This window comes from Vulpes vulpes, chromosome 5 (assembly GCF_048418805.1).
Source record: "Vulpes vulpes isolate BD-2025 chromosome 5, VulVul3, whole genome shotgun sequence".
Classification (NCBI taxonomy): Eukaryota; Metazoa; Chordata; class Mammalia; order Carnivora; family Canidae; genus Vulpes; species Vulpes vulpes.
In genome coordinates, this window is record NC_132784.1 from 81,907,714 (window position 1) to 81,931,195 (window position 23,482).

A 23,482-nucleotide genomic window follows, 5' to 3' on the forward strand; every position below is an offset into this window, starting at 1 on the left:
ACAATCCTGTGATCTGTATGGGGAAAGGGGTATGACCCTAGATATTCTCAGTCTAGTGCTAGCAAGGTCTAGTTTGGTTAAGATTCCAACTTACCAGAAGCAGTGCACCTTTTTTTCTTATGAGGAAATCTTATCCACTCATATCTCCAGAACTAACACAGCAAATCTTGAGGGGCTCTAGGACAGTTTGGTCTCCACATCAGAACCTGGTTCCACCAGAGCCTATGAGGGTTTCAGATGGTCAGAGCTAGATGTGGCTCTCAAGAATATATTATGCATTATTTCCCAAAGCCTTTGATCACTGGTTGTACAGCCTCATCTGTAGGAAAATGAGTTCATAAAGGGGGAGAAGGAGTGAGAAGAGAGAAATAGAGATTAGATTAATAGTCCTTTAATAGCTGAATATTGAATGTCAGTGGTTAAAGTGTATATGAAGAGTATTTGGGAGAGGACTCATCATTGAAGATATATAAGACTTGGACTTTATTTTTGAGGCATTGGTGATGTAATTAAATACACTTTTCTTCACTACTGGTACTTGCTTTTGGTCTAATTTATTTTAATTTGACAAGATCTCAGTGTGTTAATGAGGTTGTTTGTAACATTGCAGAACTGTTCAGGCCAAGCCAAGTAGTAGCAGTAAAACTTCTGATCCTCCAGCACCAAAAACTACAACAACAAAAGCCCCTTCCGTGAAACCCAAAGTTAAACAGCTGAAAGTAAAGGCTGAGCCACCACCAAAGAAACGGAAGAAATGGAAAGAAGAGTTTTCATCCTCCCAATCTGACTCCTCTCCTGAGATCCATTCTAGTAGTAGTGATGATGAGGGTAAGTTCTCCATGAAATGACTTCCTTGATAACTTTGGATTATCTACATGAACAGAGAGAAGCAATGATGCTCACAATTCAAAATTGTTTTATACATAAAAATAAATACATACATAACAAACACAAAGTCACATTCCCTGACCACTAATAGAAAGCACAGTTTGCCCACACATACAGTCTTGTAAAACAGAAAAAGCAGGGAACTCAAAGAAGACAGTTGGGAGTTCTTTTTTTTTTTTTCCTTAAAGAATTATTTATTTATTTATGATAGACATAGAGAGAGAGAGAGGCAGAGACAACACAGGACGAGGGAGAAGCAGGCTCCATGCCGGGAGCCCGACGCGGGACTCGATCCTGGGACTCCAGGACAGCGCCCTGGGCCAAAGGCAGGCGCCAAACCACTGAGCCACCCAGGGATCCCCGACAGTTGGGAGTTCTAATCATAGTAATGCCAGTTAGCTCATCTCTTTGGGTAGGATGGGGGATTAGATCAGATGACTTATAGTAAGAATCCTGTTGGGGACACCTGAGTGGCTCAGCGGTTGAGCCCTTGGAGTCCCAGGATTGAGTTCCCTGCATGGAGCCTGCTTCTCTCTCTGCCTATGTCCCTGTCTCTCTCTCTCTCTGTCTCTCATGAATAAATATATACCATTTTAAAAAAAGAAAGAATCCTGTTGTTCTAAACTTCCAAGTCCATGCTTATGCTAGAAGAAAAGAGTAAAATGAGCCTAGGAAGCAGCAACTCTGAAACTAGTTAATAATAATATACTGTATACTTCTGTGTATATGGAATATGTTTATTAATTATAATATATCGCATACTGCTGTGTATCTGCCATTAGCCAACCAGCTGTCCTTGACTATGTAGGCACACTAGGAACACTTCTCTGTGCCTTGGTTTTCTTTTTTTTTTTTTTTTTTTAAGATTTTATTTATTTATTTGTGAGAAACACAGAGAGGCAGAGATAAAAGCAGGCTCCCTGCGGGGAAGCCTGATATGGGACTCGATCCCTGAACCCTGGGATCATGATGTGAGCCAAGGCAGACGCTCCACCACTGAGCCGCCCAGGTGCCCCTGTTTTCTCTTATAAAATGAAAAGGTTGAAATATACCAGCAGTTATCAAACTTTTTGACCTCAGAACACTTTTTTATTACTCTTAAAACTGTTGAAGACACCAAAGAGCATTTTTGTAGGCTGAATGTAGATATAGATGTAGATGTAGGTATAGACGTATTTACTTTATTAGAAACTAAACCTGAGATAGTTGTGAAACATAAGAATAGAATACACCCACATACAATCCATTAGACATCAGGCGTGTTGTGTAATACATGCAAGAAACATCAAACAGTTCAATCTAGGGCAAAGGTTTGCAAACTGCGGCCAGTGAGCCCAACCTGATCAGCAGTGGCAGCCTATTCTTATAAATAAGGTTTTAACTGGAACACAGATTCATTTACATATTTTCAAATAGTTGCTGTTCTACCACAGTGGCAGATTTTTGAGTTGTTGCGACAGAGAGCATATGACCATTAAAGCCTTGAATATATGCTACCTGGCCCTTTTCAGAAAAGGTTTGGTGACTCAACTTCTAGAGCATAAAGTTAAAGGAAGACCGAAAAAGATGAAAGGATGATGGACGGCCATGTGTGCCAAGTTAAAGCTAAAAGCCTGGGGGCACCTGGGTGGCTCAAGTAATTAAGTGTCTGCCTTGCGCTCAGGTCATGATTTCAGGGTCCTAGGATTGAGCTTCACAGTGTCTCTGTGTCTCTCATGAATAAATAAATAAAATCTTTCTAAATAAATAAATAAATAAATCTTTTTATTTTTTAAGATTTTATTTATTTATTCATGACAGACAGAGGCAGAGGGAGAAGCAGGCTCCATGCAGGGAGCTTGACATGAGACCCAATACCAGGTCTCCAGGATGATACCCCAAGCCGAAGGCAGCGCTAAACCTCTGAGCCACCTCTGAGCCACCGGGGCTGCCCTGTTTTTAAAAGCTACTTAGAAAGTATGCAAATCAGAATCTATAGAGAAATTAGTGCTTTGAGTATGTGTGGAAGGCAATATAAGTAATCTCTGCAGTTAGCATTCCTGCCTACTGCTTAGAATGGAGTAGTTTGGATTCTGAATTTGCACACAATTATACCGCTTCTTCAAAGGACGTTTAAGATAAAATTTTTCTTTATTGGTATTTTGAGTTGCCACTAGGTGTCACTAGTAGGTAAGCATTTTTAGTTTTTAAAAAGTCAAATATTAATAAACATAGATTTATAGGCTGGTGGTTTTCAAAACTATTTTAAGAGACTTCTTTATAATCTTCAGATTTTTTGAGAATTCCAAAGCACTTGTGTTTTTGTGGGCTTCTTTACCTATTGATATTTACCGAATATCAATTAAAATAAATTTTTAAAAATATTTATTGAAAATAAACCCATTACATGTTAGTATTTCTTTTTTTCTTTTTTTCTTTTTTTAATTTTTTATTTATTTATGATAGTCACACAGAGATAGAGAGGCAGAGACATAGGCAGAGGGAGAAGCAGGCTCCATGCACCGGGAGCCCGACGTGGGACTCGATCCCGGGTCTCCAGGATCACGCCCTGGGCCAAAGGCAGGCGCCAAACCGCTGTGCCACCCAGGGATCCCCATGTTAGTATTTCTTAAACAATAATTGTATTTTCCTAAATTCACAGTAGTTAGAAGAGTAGCATTTTCATATTTGCTTCTACATGTATTATTTCAGCTAAAATATAAAAGGAAACCCAGCCTTGGGGCGCCTGGGTGGCTCAGTCAGTTAAATGTCTGATCCCTGGGGGTTCTGGGATCCAGCCCCGTGGCAGGCTCCCTGCACAGTGGGGGATCTGTTTCTTTCTCTGTGTCCCCTCCCCCCTCCCATGCTTTCTCATTCTCTCTCTCAAATAAATAAAGTGGTTTGTTTTTTGTTTTGTTTTGTTTTGTTTTGTTTAAAGAAAGAAGAAAACCCAGCCTTAGAAAGATTTGTAGTTGGGAAAGGGAAGAATATTTTAATTTTCAAGCAATTATAGATATTTTTATTTGATACTAAGTTTTTATTTTATAAACTTGACAAGTGGTAGTTTCTTCATCTTTTCATGCTTGTTACGTTAAAACCTATTGGTTTGTTTTATCCCTTGAATGTGTCTTTAATTCATGAATGATTTTATAACATTATCCATTAGTCATGTGAAAATATCTGTTAGTTCATTCATGTACATATTTGATTTCGCTTTTTTCCACATTTAAAGCAATTGTGGTAAAATACATAGAACATAAAATTTGCTGTTACAACAATTTTTGAGTTAGAATTCAGTATTATAGAATTATATTCACACTGTTGTGCAACTATCACAACTATTGATTTGCAAACATTTGCATCATACCAAACAGAAACTTTGTAACCATTAAGCAATAATTCCCATTCTCTTTCCCCCAGTTGCTTGTAATCTCAACGCAACTGTTTCCATGATATTGCCTACTCTAAATATCTCATATAAATGTGCCTGTCTTATTTCACTTAACATGGTGTTTTCAAGGTTCATTCATGTTACAGCATGTTTTCACATTTATTGCTTTTTATGGCTGAATGCTATTCCATTATAAGTATATCCATTGCATGTTCACTTTGTTTATCTTTTCATCTATTGATGGACACGAATTGATTCCACCTTTTGGTTATTGTAAATAATGCTGCAATGAACATCAGTGAACATTGGCATACAAATATCTGCCTGCATCCTTTTTTCAGTTCTTTGGATATATACCTAGGAGTAGAATTGCCAAATCATGATAATTATATGTTTAGCTTTTTGAGGCTCTACCAAACTTTTTCTACAGTGGTTGCACCATTTTATATTCCCACCAGCAATGCATGGGGTTCCAATTTCTTCACATCCTCACCAACACTTGTTATTTTTTGGTTTTGGTGTGTTGTTGTTCTTTATTGTAGCCACCCTAATGGGTATAAAGTGGTATCTCATTGAAGTTTTGATTTGTATTTTCCTAACAAATAATGATGTTGAACATCTTTTCAAGTGCTTATTGGCCATTTCCTTATCTTCTTTGGAGAAATGTCTATTCAAATCTTTTGCCCATTTTTTAATTGGATCATTTTTCCTTTTGTTCTTGGGAGTTCTTTGTATAAACTAGATATTAAACCCTTATCAGATACATGATTTGGAAATATTTTATTCTGTTCTGTAGGTTGATATTTCACTTTTGATAATGTCCATTGATGGCACAAAAAGTTGAAATTCTTTTTTTAGTATTTTATTTATTCATGAGAGACACACAGAGAGAGGCAGAGATGTAGGCAGAGGGATAAGCAGGCTCATTGCAAGGAGCCCGATGTGTGACTCAATCCCAGACCCTGGAATCATGCCCTGAGCCGAAGGCAGACACTCAACCACTGAGCCATCCAGGCGACCCAAAAATTTGAAATTCTAATGAAGCCAGATTTATCTATTTTTTCTTCTATTGCTTAGATTTTTTTATAAAGATTTTATTTATTCAGAGAGAGAGAGAGAGAGAGGCAGAGTCATAGGCAGAAGGAGAAGCAGGCTCCATGCAGGGAGCCTGACATGGAACTCGATCCCGGGTCTCCAGGATCACATCCCAGGCTGCAGGCGGCTCTAAACCGCTATGCCACCGGGGCTGCCCTATTGCTTAGACTTTTGGTGTTATATTTAGAATTCATTGCCAAATACAAGGTCATGAAGATTTACCCCTATATTTTCTTCTAAGAGTTTCATGATTTTATTTTATTTTTTAAGATTTTATTTATTCATGAGAGACACACAGAGAGAGAGAGAGAGAGAGGCAGAGACATAGGCAGAGGGAGAAGCAGGCTCCATCCAGGGAGCCCGATGCAGGACTCGATCCCCGGTCTCCAGGTTCAGGCCCTGGGCTGAAGGCAGCGCTAAACTCCTGAGCCACCCAGGCTGCCCAAGTTTCATGATTTTAGCTCTTATATTTAGGACATACATTTTTATAGCATCAAAAAATAACACTTATTAATACTACCACCGATTTCATCAGTGAACTCCTTAAGTTTTGGGATGTTGTCAGGCTTATAGTGGTTGATACATGTTTTTCTGAATTCTCATTTTCATTTGAAACCTCAAATTTATCATTGGCAGCAAATGCTGTCATTTGTTTTTATGAATGACAGGTTTACTTCATTAATTTTTTTAAGAATACCAAGTCTGCGTAGGCATAGTGTGTGTGTCAATCATACTTTTAAATGAAAATGATGTCCCATGGGGAGAATAGCTAGTTCATCTTGTAATTCAAAAAATTGCATGGATGTTCTTTTTAGAGATAACCATCATACCTTCATAATAGAAGTGCTTTATGTATATCTCTCATCACACAGAATATTAAGACATTTACTCAGTAGTAAAGATTTAATAGTTAACAATTTTTACTGCTTTATCAAACAATTCTTTTTTGTTTTTAACTTTTTGATTTTTTTTAAGTAACCACTACCCGACATGGAGCTCAAACTCAAAGCCTCAACCTCAAAAGTTGCCTGTTCCACCAAATGAGCCAGCCAGGTGTCCCAAGGACTATCCTTAAGTGAAACTGGCTTTTTTTCCCCCTTAAAATACGTGGCAGTGAGATGGCAAAGTATATGACTACTAGTATGATTTGGTTTCATGGCCTTGATTGATGCTAAGGTACCAGCAATTTTACCCATCATTTTTATAAAGGTGAACAGAGTAAAAAAGATACATAACATTTAATACTTTTATGAAAATAATTTTGAAATCAGTAAAAGGATTTTAGGGAAACCCCAAAAGATCCTTGGACCATACTTTAAGAACTGCTATTAAAGACTATGATAGGGGGAAGCCTGGTGGCTCCACAGTTTGGCGCCTGCCTTTGGCCCAGGACGTAATCCTGGAGTCCTGGGATCGAGTCCCACATCAGGCTCCCTGTGTGGAGCCTGCTTCTCCCTCTGCCTGTGTCTCTGTGTCTCTCTGTGTGTCTCTCATGAATAAATAAATAAATAAATAAATAAATAAATAAGTCTTTTTTAAAAAAATAAAGACTATGATAATAGTTTGTTAATAAAAAAATGCAACCAAGCAAATTTTAAAGACGTAATTGGCTTTATTATTTGATTCATGGATCAGTCGCATCCCATCTAGCAGGTAGAGGGGAATTCCAAAGGAGAAGCCTGCTTCTCCCTCTGCCTGTGTCTCTGCCTCTCTCTCTCTCTCTTTCTCTCTCTGTGTGTGTCTCTATGAATGAGTAAATAAAATCTTAAAAAAAAAAAATTAAAAAGCTCTCTAGTAACTGTGAGGTACAAACCAGCTTTGAGAATCTCTAACCTGGGGTGTTTATATTTTTTATTTTTTTTATTTTTTATTTATTTATTTTTTTTAACCTGGGGTGTTTTTAAAAACCGAATGGGCAAAACTTGAATTTGAAGAAATTCTGTGTACAACCATTTATATGCTTGTAGGCTCTTGTTATAAACAAAAGTTTTTAAAAGTTACCAGAAAGGATATTTATGTTTTTTTTTTTACTCTCCCAGAATTTGATCCTCCAGCTCCCTTTGTCACTCGTTTTTTGAACACAAGAGCGATGAAGGAAACCTTTAAGAGCTACATGGAATTGCTTGTTAGCATTGCTTTGGACCCTGACACGATGCAAGCCTTAGAGAAGAGCAATGGTACAGTCCACTAAATAGTACTTTCTTGGTAGTACTTTATGGATCTTCTTGATTCTTGTTTGTTGGTTACATGGTTAATATATGAGTTTTGTGATATCTGTACATTGTCAATTCACAAATTCATGCCTTGATTCTATAAAGTAGTCCTGTCATTTCGTGAATTGTCTATACTTGAACAACTCTATATTGAATTATTTTTATTGATTTCTACTCATGGAAAAATTCTGTAACTACCCACAAGTCTTCACTAAATTACATGCAAGGTCCAGATGTCAGTATATTCTGCTTTCTAGTAATTGGAAAGATGAACCAGATAATAATGGTATAAAGATTAAAATCATACATTTGTGTCTAGTAAAAGATACATTACATAATTATTTTCTAATCAACTAATAGTAAAATAATTCATGTATTGTTATTAATATTAACAAAATTAATATTATTCCTTTATTCTCTTCCTTTAGTAACTTTTTTCTTACAGTAAAATAGATGAAATTAATATATGAAATAAATTGGTGATTCATGTATTTAGTGTTGCTCACTAATGTTTACCGCTCAGCTATTATGGCATTCACCAAGCACACCTAAAATAAAGGAATAAAAGGATTAATGAGCAGTTTCCATTACCCTTCTATCAATGAATTGTATGCATGTATGAACAAAAGATAGTAATAAAGAAAAATCACTAACAATACTCTTCAACAGCAGTGCCTCATAGTACATATTTTATTTCTACATACTTGGATATACATTATTCTGTTTTAATCCCAAAACAATTCAGATAGCCATTTTGTAGATGAAGACCCTGAGGCTCATAGAAGATAAGTGACTTGCTTAAGAGCCTACAATTTACAAGTAGCCGAGAAAGGATTCAAATCCAAGGTCTAATTTCTGGTCCATCCTATTTTTGACCATATAATCAGAGACTGTAATCTGTAAGTCAGTCTTATTTTTTTAAAAGATTTTATTTATTTATTCATGAGAGATACAGAGAGAGAGGCAGAGACATAGGCAGAGGGAGAATCAGGCTCCCTGCAGGGATCCTGATGAGGGACTCGATCCTGGGACCCCGGGGTCACAACCTGAGCTGAAGGCAAGATGGTTCAACCACTGAGACACTCAGAGACCCCCATAAAGTCAGTCATTTTAGAATCATTTAGAGCTGGAAGAGACATTAGAGATTACCTACTCTAAAACATTCATTTTGTAGATTAAGGTTCAAAGAGATTAAATGTGTTTCATAGAGTTATAGAACAAGTTAATGGTAGAATAACCACAGTTAAAACCCAATAGTTAATTCCCCACGTCGGCGTTTTTGCCTTTAAATGTTTTTTCAGGGACACCTGCGTGGCTCAGCGGTTTAGCACCACCTTCTGCTCAGGGCATGACCTTGGAGACCCGGGATCGAGTCCCACATCGGGCTCCTTGCATGGAGCCTGCTTCTCCCTCTGCCTGTGTCTCTGCCTCTTTCTCTCTCTCTCTCTCTCTCTCTCTCTCTCTCTCTGTCTCTCATGAATAAATGGATAAAATCTTTTTTAAAAAAAAATACCAGATAATTCTATATTTTGTAACATGATTATTGTTTTTGTTTTTGTTTTTCCAGTAAACTCCCTGGGAAGTTTGATTTCTACAGCGGAGTTTTGTTTTGTTTTAAGATTTTATGTATTTATTCATGAGAGACACAGAGAGAGAGGCAGAGACACAGGCAGAGGGAGAAGCAGGCTCCTCGCAGGGAGCCTGACGTGGGACTCGATCCCAGTTCTCCAGGATCACACCCTGGGCTGAAGGCAGCGCTAAACTGCTGAGCCACCCGGGCTGCCCATGATTATTGTTTAGATGATAAAGAAGTCTAGAGAAATTAGGCATTTTGCTCACTGGTCATTAGCTGTCATCAATCTAGTGGCAGAAAGGGTTAAAACCTAGGACTTCTGATCCTTTCATCCTACTATGCTGTTGCTTTCTTATGTGGCTATCGGCAGACCTATTTTTCAAGTTAGCTTTTGTTCAGAAAGCTGTGTCCAATATTTTAAAAGTAATATTTGTATACACCAATGAATTTAATGTCTTAACTTTGAGGAAAGTTGGATTTTTAACAAGTTTTTGTGTTGGCAGTTTATCCTGTTACAATAAATTTTTATCTTGTTTTAGATGAGCTACTTCTGCCTCATATGAAAAAAATTGATAGCATGCTGAATGATAACCGAAAGAGACTTCTTTTGAATCTTCATTTGGATCAGTCATTCAAGGTATTTCCTTCAGATGATTTATTAGCAGACTTGTTGGCATTCATAGTCTTAAGTGTAATAGGCAGGAGATTTATGTAAGCCATTCTCAGTTTTATAAAATTTTTTCACCCAATGAAAATTTGATTTTTATTCATTATGAGTCTGCTTGTCTTTTTAGTTTATTAAGCCCATCCTTAGTGTTAGTCATTTACTTTCTCTGCTTAAATTTATTTTTAAGGCTTCTATATTCATCTCGAAAGCTTCTACATAATAATTTCCAAATGCTTTCAAAAGTACTTCCTTTAAACTACCAAATTCCAATCTTGTTTTTCTTCTAAACTTTTTCAAATTTTTGCATTTCATCTATAATTAGAATTGGCGTTTCCTTATCAAAACTCCTTTTTCATGCCTGATTTCCTCAGTTTCTGAGGAAAAACTGATCTTAACATAATGGTAGATATATATTGTTATATCTGTTAATGTATCTTGGAACTCTAAATTGGTTTTAGTGTTACCATAAATATAGAACAACAAAAAGCTAATCTACACACAAAAAAACTTATCATAGAAGCTACTTCATAATCCAGAAATTTCTAGCTTTTCTTTATTGAAAGTATAACATAAAACATTTAGAATCATTTGATCATGTTTCCTTTGGGAGAAGTTGTTTATACATTTGTGTGGCTTTTTATTTTTATAAAGAGACTTTATTTTTATGGCAGTCTTAAGTTCACAGCAAAATTGAGGACAAAGTACAGAGAGTGCCCATCTTACCACATAGGAACAACCTCCCCCATTATCAGCATGTCCCAACAGAGTGGTACATTTGTCATAATTGACGAACCTACATTGACACATCCTTCTAACCAGAAGTTCTCAGTCTGCTGGCTCACTCATGATGGTATACATCCTGTCAGTTTGGAGAAAAGTATAATGAAATGTTACCTACTATCAAAGTGTCACACAGAGTAGTTTCACTGCCCGGAAAATCCTCCATATTCTATGCAGCCCTCCCTCCTTCCCCACCTAACCTCTGGCAACCACTGATCTTTTTCTCTGTAGTTTTACCTTTCCCAGAATGTCCTATAGTTGAAAACCATCCCATATGTAGCCTTTGCAGATTGGCTTCGTTCACATACTAATAAGAATTTAATGTTCTAAGGCACCTAGCAGACTCTCATCAATAGAGCCTATGACTCTTGATCTAAGGGTCGTGAGTTCAGGCCCCACATTGGGCATAGAACTTACTTTAAAAAACAAAAAATCAAGATCTACAAAATAACTTGTTTAAAAAAGAAAGAATTTTTTTCTGCCATGTCTCTTTATGGCTTGATAGTTCATTTCTTTTTACCGGGGAATAATACTCTGTTCTCTGAATATATCACATTTTATCTACTTATGTACTGAAGGACATCCTGGTCACTTCCTGATCCTGGCAATTATCAATAAAACTACTATATAAACATTTGTGTGCAGGTTTTTGTGTGGATGTAAGTTTTCAATTCATATGGGTGATTTGTATAGCTTTTTCACATGCCTGTTTTATCTGAACTCCACATAAAAGTGAAAACTGACTTCATTTTATCTAGGAGAAAATTAGTGCTCTGAGACTGTGTTCAAAATTAAATGACACAGAGGTGCCTGGCTGGCTCAGTCAACAGAGCATGTGACTCTTGATCTTGGGATCATGAGTTTGGGCCCCACACTGGGCATAGAGTTTGCTTTTAAAAAAAGATCAAAGATAAACAACACCAAACTACTAATAGTCCTATTCTTATTCTTCACTGGCGTGTACTTGCAGAGAAAAAACAGTCAAAAGGTAGTATGAAGGCAGTATTAAGAATCTGGTCTACCAACTCCTAAATCCAGTATTTTCTGCTTAATTGCTGTCATCAAATGAAATTTGAAAAAATGCCATATTTTGTGCAGAGAAGGGAATGCTATAATATGTGTGTTTTCTAAAAATTTACTAAACCTTTAAAATGACCAATTTGGCTACTTGTTTTATTTTTTTTTTAGATTTTTATTTTTTAAGTAATATCTATACCCAATGTGGGGTTCAGATTTACAACCCCCTGATCAAAGAATTGCATGCTCCACTGACTAAGCCAACCAAGCACCCATTGGCCAACCCTTTAGAAATATTAAACCAGTTCTGTAATAATTTGTATTAAAATAAAACCACCGCTTGAAATTTAATAGATGCACTAGATGTTTAAAACTTATACAATAGTTATGATGAACAACTGAAAAATTAGTTTCCATGTTTTTATTTTCAAAGAAAACACAAAATTTTTAATTTTAAAATTAGTTACTAACTTTGATTATTTTCACTTACAGCAATTTGCGTTTCAAAGACAAAATATATGCACAGTATTACAGTATGTTTTTAAAATAGTAAAATATTACAAATAGTAGATTATAAAAGATTTTCTATTCTTTAGAAATAACTGACACCATTAACCATGATGATCTCAGTAATTTTAGGAATCCTAAAGCCTTTTGAAGTTAATCATGTTCTGTTTTCCTCTGAAATCCATGTGCTTCCAATCATCTTTAGCATCTTGTCACAAAAGGTCTTGGGAACGCAGAGGCTGGAATAAAGTGGCCCTAAAGGTTGTAACTGTTTATAAAACAGTGTAGCTTATCAAATGGGAACTTCATTCTGAATAATAAATATAATGGGAGCAGTTGAACCCTTTTAATGTCAAAATAGTAAATGATAGTGGTTACTCAGTTTAATCTTTTAAAACAACTTTTTTGAAGTAAATTCTGTGCCTGACTGAGCCAGCCAGGTGCCCCTTAAAACAATACTTAAACTAGTTAAATTTAGCTACAAATATCATTCAGTTATTGTTAGTAGCTTTTCATGTCCAAATGATTTGCCAAATAGGTAAGAGCATAAATACACCAGTGACTGTTAAAGAGTGGGCTAGAATTGGTTTGGTCACATGACCACTGAGTTATCAGTGAGTAACTACTGTGTCATGGTGGCCAGAGAATGTATCGAGGTCTGTTTTGGACTCTTCATACAATTGAGGTCAAAAGAAGCAGGGAAGTGGTGAAGCCAGATAAGTATTGTAATGCTGCTTGTTTTCACTCATCCTCATCTGGGAGCAGGTGAATTCTTAATAGCAAGACTGGGCCAAGTGTCAGGGTATTGACAGTGGTTGAATTGGTGGGGCTTTGAAGAAACCTATGTCCCTCTTTCTCCTACTTTGAAGCCACAGAGAGGCCTTTCTAGAACTCCCTGGCTCTCTGAGGAGTCCCTGCAAAGCAGGTGCTAAGGTTCACCCCAATTCACGGATTCCACACCTTGATGGAGGAGCTACAAAGAATTTGTGGCTCTGTTTAATACTCCTGTATATTTCTAAGTTGTATATATTTATCATACTCCATCTATATATGTGTTTGTACTACATGTAAATGTATATACATATCTGTATTTTTTAAAATAAGTTTTGAATAGTTGGAAGTAGTTTGGATTAGTTTTCTTCTGATGTCAGTTATTTTTGCTTTATTTTAAAGACTGCTTTGGAAAGTTTTCCCGAGCTAACAATAATTACTCGAGACTCTAAAGCAAAAAGTGGGGGTTCTACTATTTCTAAAATCAAAATGAACGGCAAAGCTTATAATAAGAAAACTCTAAGGACTTCTAAAACAACCACCAAATCTGCACAAGTAAGTGTTTATGGAGTGATATAATTATACCTTTTTCAGTTAATATAATTCCTCTTTAAAATATTGAAATAAATATTTAACTCTACTGTTATTAAATGTGAAGTGTTTTCAGTTGGAAGTGAACAGCTCCAGCTCAAGGGAACAGAGACTCGGTCTTATTTTGTTTTTCTACATTGTGTAGTATAGTATCTACAGGTAGTTAGTGCTTGCAGATTTTTAAAATAGATGAATAGGCAAGGAATTACCTGATGCCTCTATTTATATTTTCAGTATATTTTTTGTCATTAGGTACAAATGCATATCTGAGGGTGCACATACCCATAAGATTCAGTATTCCAGATTTGTATAGTTATTGAATTGGAATTCACTCATTTTCAAACATAGTGTAAATTATTGCCTTTTTATTTTATTATTTTAAGGATTTTATTTTTATTTATTTCAGGGAGTGTGAAAGAGCACAAGCAGGGGACCCAATGGGATGCAGGGCTCTGTCCCAGGTCCCTGGGATCATGACCCAAGCCAAAGGCAGACGTTTAATCAGTTAAGCCACCCAGGAGCCCCAATTATCAATCACCTTTTTAGAAATCAGGAAACATATCAATTTTACATCAAAAATAAATTCTGTAGAAACATGCATAAAAATATATACCTTTACTTATTGCACAGTTCTTTGTAGGAGCAATCTAGTTATGTATCACTGGTAGACTGGATAAGTAGAGCCATCCAGATAATGTAACACTATGCACTTTTTAAAAAGATACTCATTCATTCTTTCAATTACATTTTGAGTGCCTATCATGTGCCAAATACAGTCCTAAGTTGTGGGAATAGAACTGTGAAAAATGGTCAAAATTCCCTGCCCTCGTATAATTTATAGCAGTAGGTGGGTATATGTAATAAATAGAAGGATATGCCAGTTTTAGTTGGGTTAAAAACAAGTTATGAAAAATAAAATTGCAGAATGGGTGACGGGCACTGAGGGGGACACTTGACGGGATGAGCACTGGGTGTTTTTCTGTATGTTGGTAAATTGAACACCAATAAAAATTAATTTATTTAAAAAAAAGAAAAATAAAATTGCAGAACAATATGTATAGTAGGATTTCATTCCCATTACAAAATTAGTGTCATTAATACATGTTATACACAGGAAAAATATGGAAGAACCTATACCATGCTTTTAACCTTGTTTAACTCTGAAACAAGAGTTTATAGGATTCTTTATAAGTCATCTTACCTGTTTACTGTTTATATTTTTTTAATATTTTTATAAATATTTATATTTACAAAATATAAATATATTTATATTCATGAAAAAGAGTGAAGATTTTATTTTTTTATTATTTTTTTTAAACAGAACTCCTGGGTTCTTTTTTTTTTTTTTTTAAGATTTTATTTATTTATTCATTCATGAGAGATACAGAGAGAGGGAGAGGCAGGCTCTATGCAGGGAGCCCGATATGGGACTCAATCCCAGGTCTCCAGGATCACGCCTCAGGCTGCAGGCGGCGCTAGGCTGCTGCGCCACCGGGGCCACCCAAGAGTGAAGACTTTAAAATACAATTTAAATTCTTATTTTGAATACGCCTCTTGCCCATATTTAAGCTTGTATCTAGCCATATTAGTCATTTATTTTTAAGATTTCCATTAAGACTTGAAAGTTCCATGAAATAAATATACTTGTGAATTCTTTTCTTTTTATAGGAGTTTGCTGTTGATCCAGAGAAAATACAGCTGTATTCTTTGTATCATTCACTCCATCATTATAAATATCATGTTTATCTGATATGTAAAGATGAGGTAATTTTTTTTTCATTTACTTAAATCTGTTTTTCTGAACTTTAAGGAGACTCTCTAAGCTGTGGTATTTTTTTAATGTTTTAAAGTGAATTGTTTTAAAAAATACATGTCTATTATTATGTAAATAATATTCTGAGTCTCTTTATTATGTGTTGTGCTTATATTAAACTGAGGCTCTTACAGAAACTGTAAGTGGTAATGTTTTTAAGCTGTTACGCGTGCTTTATATCGCCATAATAAGTGGTACTTTATTTCATTTTCTTTACTCATAATACATAATGATCCTGCTTTAATTCACTTCAGTCACTGCTTTGATATCCTGCTGTCTTCCCTATCACTAGAATGGCCTTATCCCGCGTAATTGCTGAAAAGGGGGTTTTTGTGCCTTGGCAGAAAGAAATGATAGTTAATCTAAAAAAAAAAAAAAAGAAAAGAAAAGAAAGAAATGATAGTTAAAATTTAATTGTAACTTTTAAGTACCATAATTTAAGTTGCTCAGAAATTATATATGACAAAAATACCACTTTGTGGGGGGGGGGGATGTAAAGATCAATTTCCTCAATGATTAAATGCTTGTAGACTGTAGTATCTTCTGATCAGCACTACTAGTTTTTTATTTAAGAATTAAGTTGAAAAAAAAAAAAAAAAGAATTAAGTTGGATCAAGCCTATACTTGATGTATTTGGTGATAATCAGTGGAAAGATGTTCATAAATCTAATCTCTAGCAAAGGAGAAAATAAAGATGGTCATGCAAAATGTGGTGATTATTTTTACAGTGCTCTGCTCTGAAATGCAGAATTAAACCCAAAATTTGTCATTTAGGTTTTTTTTTTTTTTTAAGATTTTATTTATATTCATGAGAGACAGAGAGAGAGAAGCAGAGACAGAGGCAGAGGGAGAAGCCCGCTCCATGTAGGGAGCCCAATGTGGGACTCGATCCCATGTGGGACTCTATCCCGGGTCTCCAGGATCACGCCCCAGGCTGAAGGTGGCAGTAAACCGCTGAGCCACTGGGGCTGCCCTGTCACTTAGTTTTTAACACGATTGGAAGGAATTCAGAAAGTTTGAACCATTTTTTTCTAGCCTTCCTCTTTGCCCTAATGGAGCTAAAAATTATAGGATTAGACTTCACTCAAATTTATATGAAATAATTATCCTCCATGGATGGAATTTTTTTTAAATCAATATTTGTAGGTATATCCATAAAATCCTTTTCGTTCAAGATACAGCAACAATAAACCCTTATAAAGAGTTAATAAAGTGTCAAGTATGAGCTAATGTGATAATCCTCTTTATTTTAGATTTCTTCTGTGCAGAAAAGAAATGAAGACTTAGGACAGGAAGAAATTGTTCAACTTTGTATGAAAAATGTAAAATGGGTGGAAGACCTATTTGAAAAATTTGGAGAACTTCTAAATCATGTACAGCAGAAATGTTCCTAACATTTCCACAAAAGTTCCGTCTATTTTATAGCACTAATGAACTAGCAGAGAAGGGTGGTCAAAGGGGGGGTGTAAGGCCTCATATAATTGAATGTCAAGCAGTGGTCTGTGGGCATACCTGCTTTGATCATAGAACTTGCATCATAACCTCTGCTGAAGGACAGTGGTGCTGCCAAGGAAGTCAGTCCTTTGGAAATGGACCTAAAATCCCACCACATTTTTATCCTAATGAATGATTTTTCTATTTTGTAAACCATTGGGTAACTGAGTTTTATTTTCAGAAATGTTTTTTGACAAATGATGAAGCATGCACTAAATATAATTTTTCTTTATTGCTAGAGAGATAACACTTAAGTAACTTGATTATTTTTTCCTGACTGACTAAACACCAGAACAAAAGAGAGGTGGCACAAAATGCATATGTTTATATTCGTGTCTGGCCACAAAACAAAGTATTGTACATTATGTAAACAGATCTGGTGTTATGTGACATTTTGTATGAGAATATCCTCAATTTAAAATATGAAATTCAGAAACTGCATTCTGCTTTACGAACTCCTTTTACTCTTATCATGTTCAGGAAACTGGATGTGGAATTGGTGCAATTCTAGGACTGCTTTTTGTGTCAAATTATATTGTAATGAAAAAAAAAAAACAATGACATACTATTTTCCCTATCTCAAAGAAAAGTATTTTCCTTTATACTGTTTTTCCTTTGGAAAAATTTTCAATTGTACATTTTATTTCACTAATAGTTGTATTTTTCACAAGGAAAATGTTGTGGTTATAATTATGTTTGATGTATCTGTACTACACTTTTCATTATTTTCAGTAAATCTTATTTAGTTATATATTGAATTTCTATTGTGAATTCTATCTTGAGGTAACCATTTTTGTCTATATGGTTTTGCTCCAGTGTTATCCAGAATATGCATTCAGTACTAGAATTAGTGTAGCTTTATAAGTGGAGTTGTGTTAGACACTGCAATAATTTTCTAGTTCATGAAAATAAATTCCTGACTAAACTAGTGCTTGATTAATCGATATGTCAAAATCAAAATTAACCACATTATACGTTTGGAAGAATGAAATTTCTAATTAGGCTACGTGCAGTGTTAGACACAGCTCACCTAACTCTTAGAACTGGAAGTAGTAGAACTCTCCTCTTGGTGCCTTTCCAACCTTTATACATGCTGTTGTAGCTTTCTTTAGTTTGATAGCTAGTGTTTCAAGTAGTTTAGCTGAGACAGTGAATGTATTAGGTTCAACATGACCTTTTGTTTTTATTTGTGTTTGCCAACAGGATGCCTTATTTGTTTGAGAAAAAGATTTACTAGTGTCCTTCTAAACGATCTCCTTTTTAGGATTCTAAAGAAGTTGTTAATCATCATACTTTTTGTTTATTTTACCACCATTTAGTGCCTTAAGTCCTATCAAGAAAGCAGTGTTCCTGCTCAATGCCCAAATAAGACGTGCTTATGTGGACATTGCTATCGTCTTGATTTTGAGTTAACAGGCCAACTTCTTTTAAACTTAAAACCTTGGTAAACTGGCAAAGAATTAAAGATAACACGTGACTTGATTTGAGAATAAAACATATTGTAGCATTGGGTAGAAAATGAGTATTTGAGTTAAGCTTACATATTTATTTCTGTTGGTTATCTTATTAAAAGCAATAATCCTTAATCTAACAGTCTTTGTTACCTGCCATTAGACAAGGTAATAATGGAAGTGTCTCTCAATGGTTAAATGTTCTGTTTCTTAAAGTCTTTAAAAAGACCCGTTTAAACAGTTTATTTTGAAAACAAAAGTAACCTATTAGATTCATTTTGCCTAACTCAAATGAGACTTATCAGCAGTGAGAGCATCATAAAATTGATTTTGCAAAGTGGAGAAGAGTAGGAAGCAGCCATATTTCCTTCTGATACTGACTCTGGACAGAATTGGTTTCTTTCATTTCCAAAGTGCAGAGTAGATAATTACATCTCCTAATTAGTGTTATAAGTACATGTCTTCATTCCCCCAGCCTACTTTCCTGAATCATTGATGGTTAAACATTTTTAAAAGCCATTTAGATAACATTTGAAGTACATGTTTGAAATCACTAGCCACATCTTCATGAGACCCATGGAAAACAGGGACATTTCATTAAAGTTGATCTTAGGTTTCCTATAGAAAATAACCCATTTCCTTTCAACTGCAGTTGCTCTCAAAATGTTGGCAGTTGTATTCATTTTAGTAAAACAAGTGTTTTCATAATATCAGAGGCCACGTCTTTGATAATTGCCTGAAGGAAACCCAGTTGTTTTGCACCGTCTTCTCTCATTTGATCATATATCATAGGCAAGGACATAAACTTGGGCCTTATGACATCTATTCATGAGTCCTTTCTTTGTATGAAATTGAATAAATACCTAGCTGGTTAGCCTTCGCATTCCTTGCCAGGGAGTTTGAAATTTATAATATAGAAATAATTTTAGATTGTAGATAGAGTTAAAGAGGTAAAGCACATATTGCCACCAACCAGGAAAACATTTTTAAGAAAGATTGGATTTTCCTCCCTACAGATACACCTGGAAATAATTTAATATAAAAAATCATTTTGTGTTGGTGTGGTTTATTTGTAGTTCAGATTAGTGATTGTAGAAGGGGCTTCCTTGTTCCCATTTTCATGATAACCCAGTTTCTACCTATTTGATCCGCTAATGAAGTCACAAATTTATTATGACTTAGGAATTATCATGGGAAGTAAACAATAGAAACCGTCCATTTTTCTATTATACTATCAAATAGAAAACATTGGTGAAATGGAAAAATCCTAATTTAAAACCACTTAGAAAATGTTCAGATTACCTTTCAGTTTCTAGATTTCTTTAAATTTCTAAAACTTAAAACTGAAAATTATAGGTGTTTCATACCTTATTACTATTTTCAGAGCTTTCCTCACAATTTTAAAAGTCTCACTTTTAATATATATATTTATTTTTGTTGAAACAGCTGTTTTCCAATCTATGATTTTCGGGATATACCCATAAAACCAATATAGCAGCAAGGTTATTGAATCAGCTTTGGGTCCCAAAAGTTGCTTCAGATGTGCAAGTTGTGAATTTTATTGTATTTGTAGAATACAGTTTTTGTTCTAAACTGTAGTTCCATCTGCTTCTCAAAAATGCTTTTCAAATAGATTAAACTGTCCCAGGATAACTGCTTACTGCTTCTATGTGTGTCAATTGCACTTGACACATAACTGCACAAAAAAACAATGTACACCATTGGTTGTGCATTAACTTACATGTACAACTTTTGGCATCTATGTTCACAAATGCATGTTTTCGAAAATCACCTTTATTTATAAGTGACAATAATTGAAGTTAAGGATACAAAGAAACCTGCATTTGTAGCCCAGAGTTTCAAGTGGTCCATAATACAATGTATGGAAATGTGAAAGACAATTTTGTATATTTGTTTGTTACTAACTCAGATCATTAAAATGAAAACAATTTTTTAAACAACAAAATCAGAATGTTATGAGGTTTTTTTTTTTTTTTTAAGAACTGAAAACAGGTATTCTGTTATCCAAAAGCATCATCATGTTACTGATTCTTCACACAACACATATGTTGTAAGGTCCTAAACAAAGTTATTAGGAACAAATCTATATAAACGATTGAATAGGTAAAAACAAGTCTATCCTGATTCCTTAATTTTCAGAATAACAAGATCCTGCCTTTACCTTACTGTTTAAAAACAGTATTTCAAATAAATAAATACTCAGCATATTTGAAGTGTTTTAATTAGTTTTTTTTTTAGAGTAATCTCTACACCCAGCATAGGGCTCAAACTCACAACCCAAGATCAAGGGTTGCACACTCCACGGACTGAGCCAACCAGATGCCCCAATTTGGTTTTTGTTTTTTAAAGATTTTATTTATTTACTCCTGAGAGAGAGAGAGAGGCAGAGACATAGGCAGAGACAAGCAGGCTCCTTGCAGGAAGCCCGATGCAGGACTCTATCCCAGGCCGGGATCACGCCCTGAGTCAAAGGCAGACACTCAACCGCTGAGCCACCCAAGCGTCCATCCCAATTAGTTTTGATTGTAAAAGCACTTTTCATTCCCTGGAGTATTATACATTGTTCAAAACTAAATCTGACGAATGATCTCTATCAAAAAAGTTTTTAAGGGATCCCTGGGTGGCGCAGCAGTTTGGCGCCTGCCTTTGGCCCAGGGCGTGATCCTGGAGACCCGGGATCGAATCCCACGTCGGGCTCCTGGTGCATGGAGCCTGCTTCTCCCTCTGCCTATGTCTCTGCCTCTCTCTCTCTCTCTCTGTGACTATCATAAGTAAATAAAAATTTTTTTAAAAAAAGGTTTTTAAAATTCCGTAACATCCCTGTTTTATTCTCCATTGGTTGCTAAAATCGTGTTCATTTTAGAAAATAGTAATTCCGATATCTTAGAAAATAGTCATTATTAAAATCATCCATGTTGCAAACCTAAAAGATAGCACTTCTACACTGCTTTGTTAATGTCCTGTTACTTTCTAGTTCTTTTTGTTAGTTTTCTCTTTATTTTTTAAAAGATTTTATTTATTTATTCATGAGAGACATATATAGAGAGAGAGGCAGAGAGAGAAGCAGGCTCCATGCAGGGAGCCTGACATGGGACTCCATCTGGGGTCTCCAGGATCACACCCTGGGCTGAAGGCAGTGCTAAACCTCTGAGCCACCTGGGCTGCCCCTATTAGTGTTTTTTAAAATGAATTTTGTATCTCAGAGAAAGCTCTCAAATATTTAACCTGACCTTCTCAAGGAAGATGTGAAAGAGGATACTTCTCTTTGTTTTCCATATGGAATTGTTTTTATTACCAGAAAAATAATAAAGCTACATACTTACTGTTTGGGGGGAAAAAGAAATTCAGAGAATATGAAAGTGTAAAGAAAAAGGCATAAACTACTCTCTCAAGTCTTGACATCAGGGATGCCTGGGTGGCTCAGCGGTTTAGAGCCTGCCTTCAGCCCAGGGCATGATCCTGGAGTCCTGGGATCGAGTCCCACGTCAGGCTCCCTGCATGGAGCCTGCTTCTCCCTCTGCCTGTGTCTCTCTCTCTCTCTCTGTGTCTCTCATGAATAAATAAATAAAATCTTAAAAAAAAAAAAGTCTTGACATCAGCTTAGAACATGGTTTCAATTCCCAATTTGGGATGGATCACAAAATCATTATGGTATTATGAATTGGCCTTGGGTTGTGGCTTTCTTTTTAATTTTATTTTATTTAAATTAAATCAATTAACATATAGTGTATCATTAGTTTCAGAGGTAGAGTTCAGTTATTCAGTTGCATTTAACACCCAGTGCTCATTGCATCAGGCACCCTTCTTAATGCCCACCACACAGTTACCCCAAACGCTCCAGCAATCTGTGGTGTGGCTTTAAGTAAATTACTAGATTTCAGAGATTCTTGTGTTTAAATGAAAATTAAAAGGCACTTTCCAAAGTGAAATAGAAACTATTTGGATTATTGACCATTTTAGGTTATGCATATATATCAGTTCTTCAGTTAGCATGAATAATTTAGAGCTGACTGGTTTCAAATAAAAGGAAGATACAATTACCTATTAGTCTATTGTTAAACCTTATCTATTTTGTGATGTTAATCAGGAGTCAAGAAATTGCTTTGCAAGAGTAACTTATGTTTTACGTGTAATTTACCAGTGATGCATGGAGAAGTGTTTTCACCGAAATCAAATAAAGGTTTTCCTTTAATTTAGCTCCTTTTACAGTATTTAGAGTAAGGCAACAGTGAAAATCACTTAAAACCTAGAATAAAAAATAATGGTAGAAATGTGATTCCTAAATTGCAGTGAGAATGACCTTTCTCTTGTCCTTCTGCTCTTCACAATCTTTCCTAGCTTTTCATTGCCTTAACCCAGACTCTTATCACAGTTTAAAAGCACTTTATGAGATGAAATGGTCCCTCCTTACCTCTCCTGCCCTTTTTTCCCCATTTGTGACCCAGTCTTAAGGAACATCTTTAAATTCCTCCAACGTGTGTTTTTTTTCTTGCCTCTGGTCCTTCACATTCCCTCTGCTGGATTGGTCTTCTTTCATCTCTTTATTCTCCAGATTTCGCTTTTCACTTTCACTTCTGTTGGATGAAACTAGTTTTTAACCCCCTGAACCAGATTGTGTGCCCTGTGATTGCTCTAATGTAGCATTTACTATGCCTTGTTAAGTTTGCTTGATTGGCGGCCTATCTAGGGCTATCCTGTGATGGCACCTATGTGTGTTTTGCTCACCATTGCATTCCCAGCATCTAGTGCAATATCTGATCTCATTAAATATTTAGTGAATAACTGGATTATGAAAGAAAAGTCACAGGGAACATTAAAAAGGTAAAAACACGACAGTATCCCTTGGATTTTACAATAAAGGCATTAATGACCTTAGTGAGCAATAAGTAATTGCAACGTCGGAAGAAAGTGACGATACCAAGAGTTTGTACAATAGAAAAAGTATTGGTACTTTATGAAAAGGTGAAATGTGGCCGATTTTTCACATTTTGTCCTCATCTGCAGGGAGAGCCCAGGAACCATGATTTCACATTCCTCTGTCTGGGCTTGAGGCTCCAGCTGAAATAAGTAGGGAACAAAGTCCCAGTAAAAGTAAATGAATGTTTCTGTTAGAAGTACTCATTGTGAACAAAATACTCTTATAGAGTTTATCTGTTTGGAGAGTGTCAGGCAGGGCTTCATGGGAGTAGTAATGATTAAGCCACGTCTCAAAGGTTGGGAAGAATTTTACA

General features: G+C 35.6%; 1 protein-coding gene across 2 annotated transcripts in view; it reads left to right on the forward strand.

Annotated features, from left to right (window-relative positions):
* QSER1 (glutamine and serine rich 1) overlaps nt 1-20,196 on the forward strand; it is a 73,486-nt gene extending 53,290 nt beyond the window's left edge. For both annotated transcript variants that reach the window (XM_072759073.1, XM_072759074.1), the window contains 6 exons: nt 611-828; nt 7,393-7,530; nt 9,679-9,776; nt 13,284-13,436; nt 15,141-15,236; nt 16,539-20,196. In XM_072759073.1, coding sequence (XP_072615174.1) covers nt 611-828; nt 7,393-7,530; nt 9,679-9,776; nt 13,284-13,436; nt 15,141-15,236; nt 16,539-16,679 — 844 coding nt within the window. In that variant the 3' untranslated portion in view covers nt 16,680-20,196. The remainder of the gene's footprint in view (nt 1-610; nt 829-7,392; nt 7,531-9,678; nt 9,777-13,283; nt 13,437-15,140; nt 15,237-16,538) is intronic.
* Nucleotides 20,197-23,482: the final 3,286 nt, after the last annotated feature.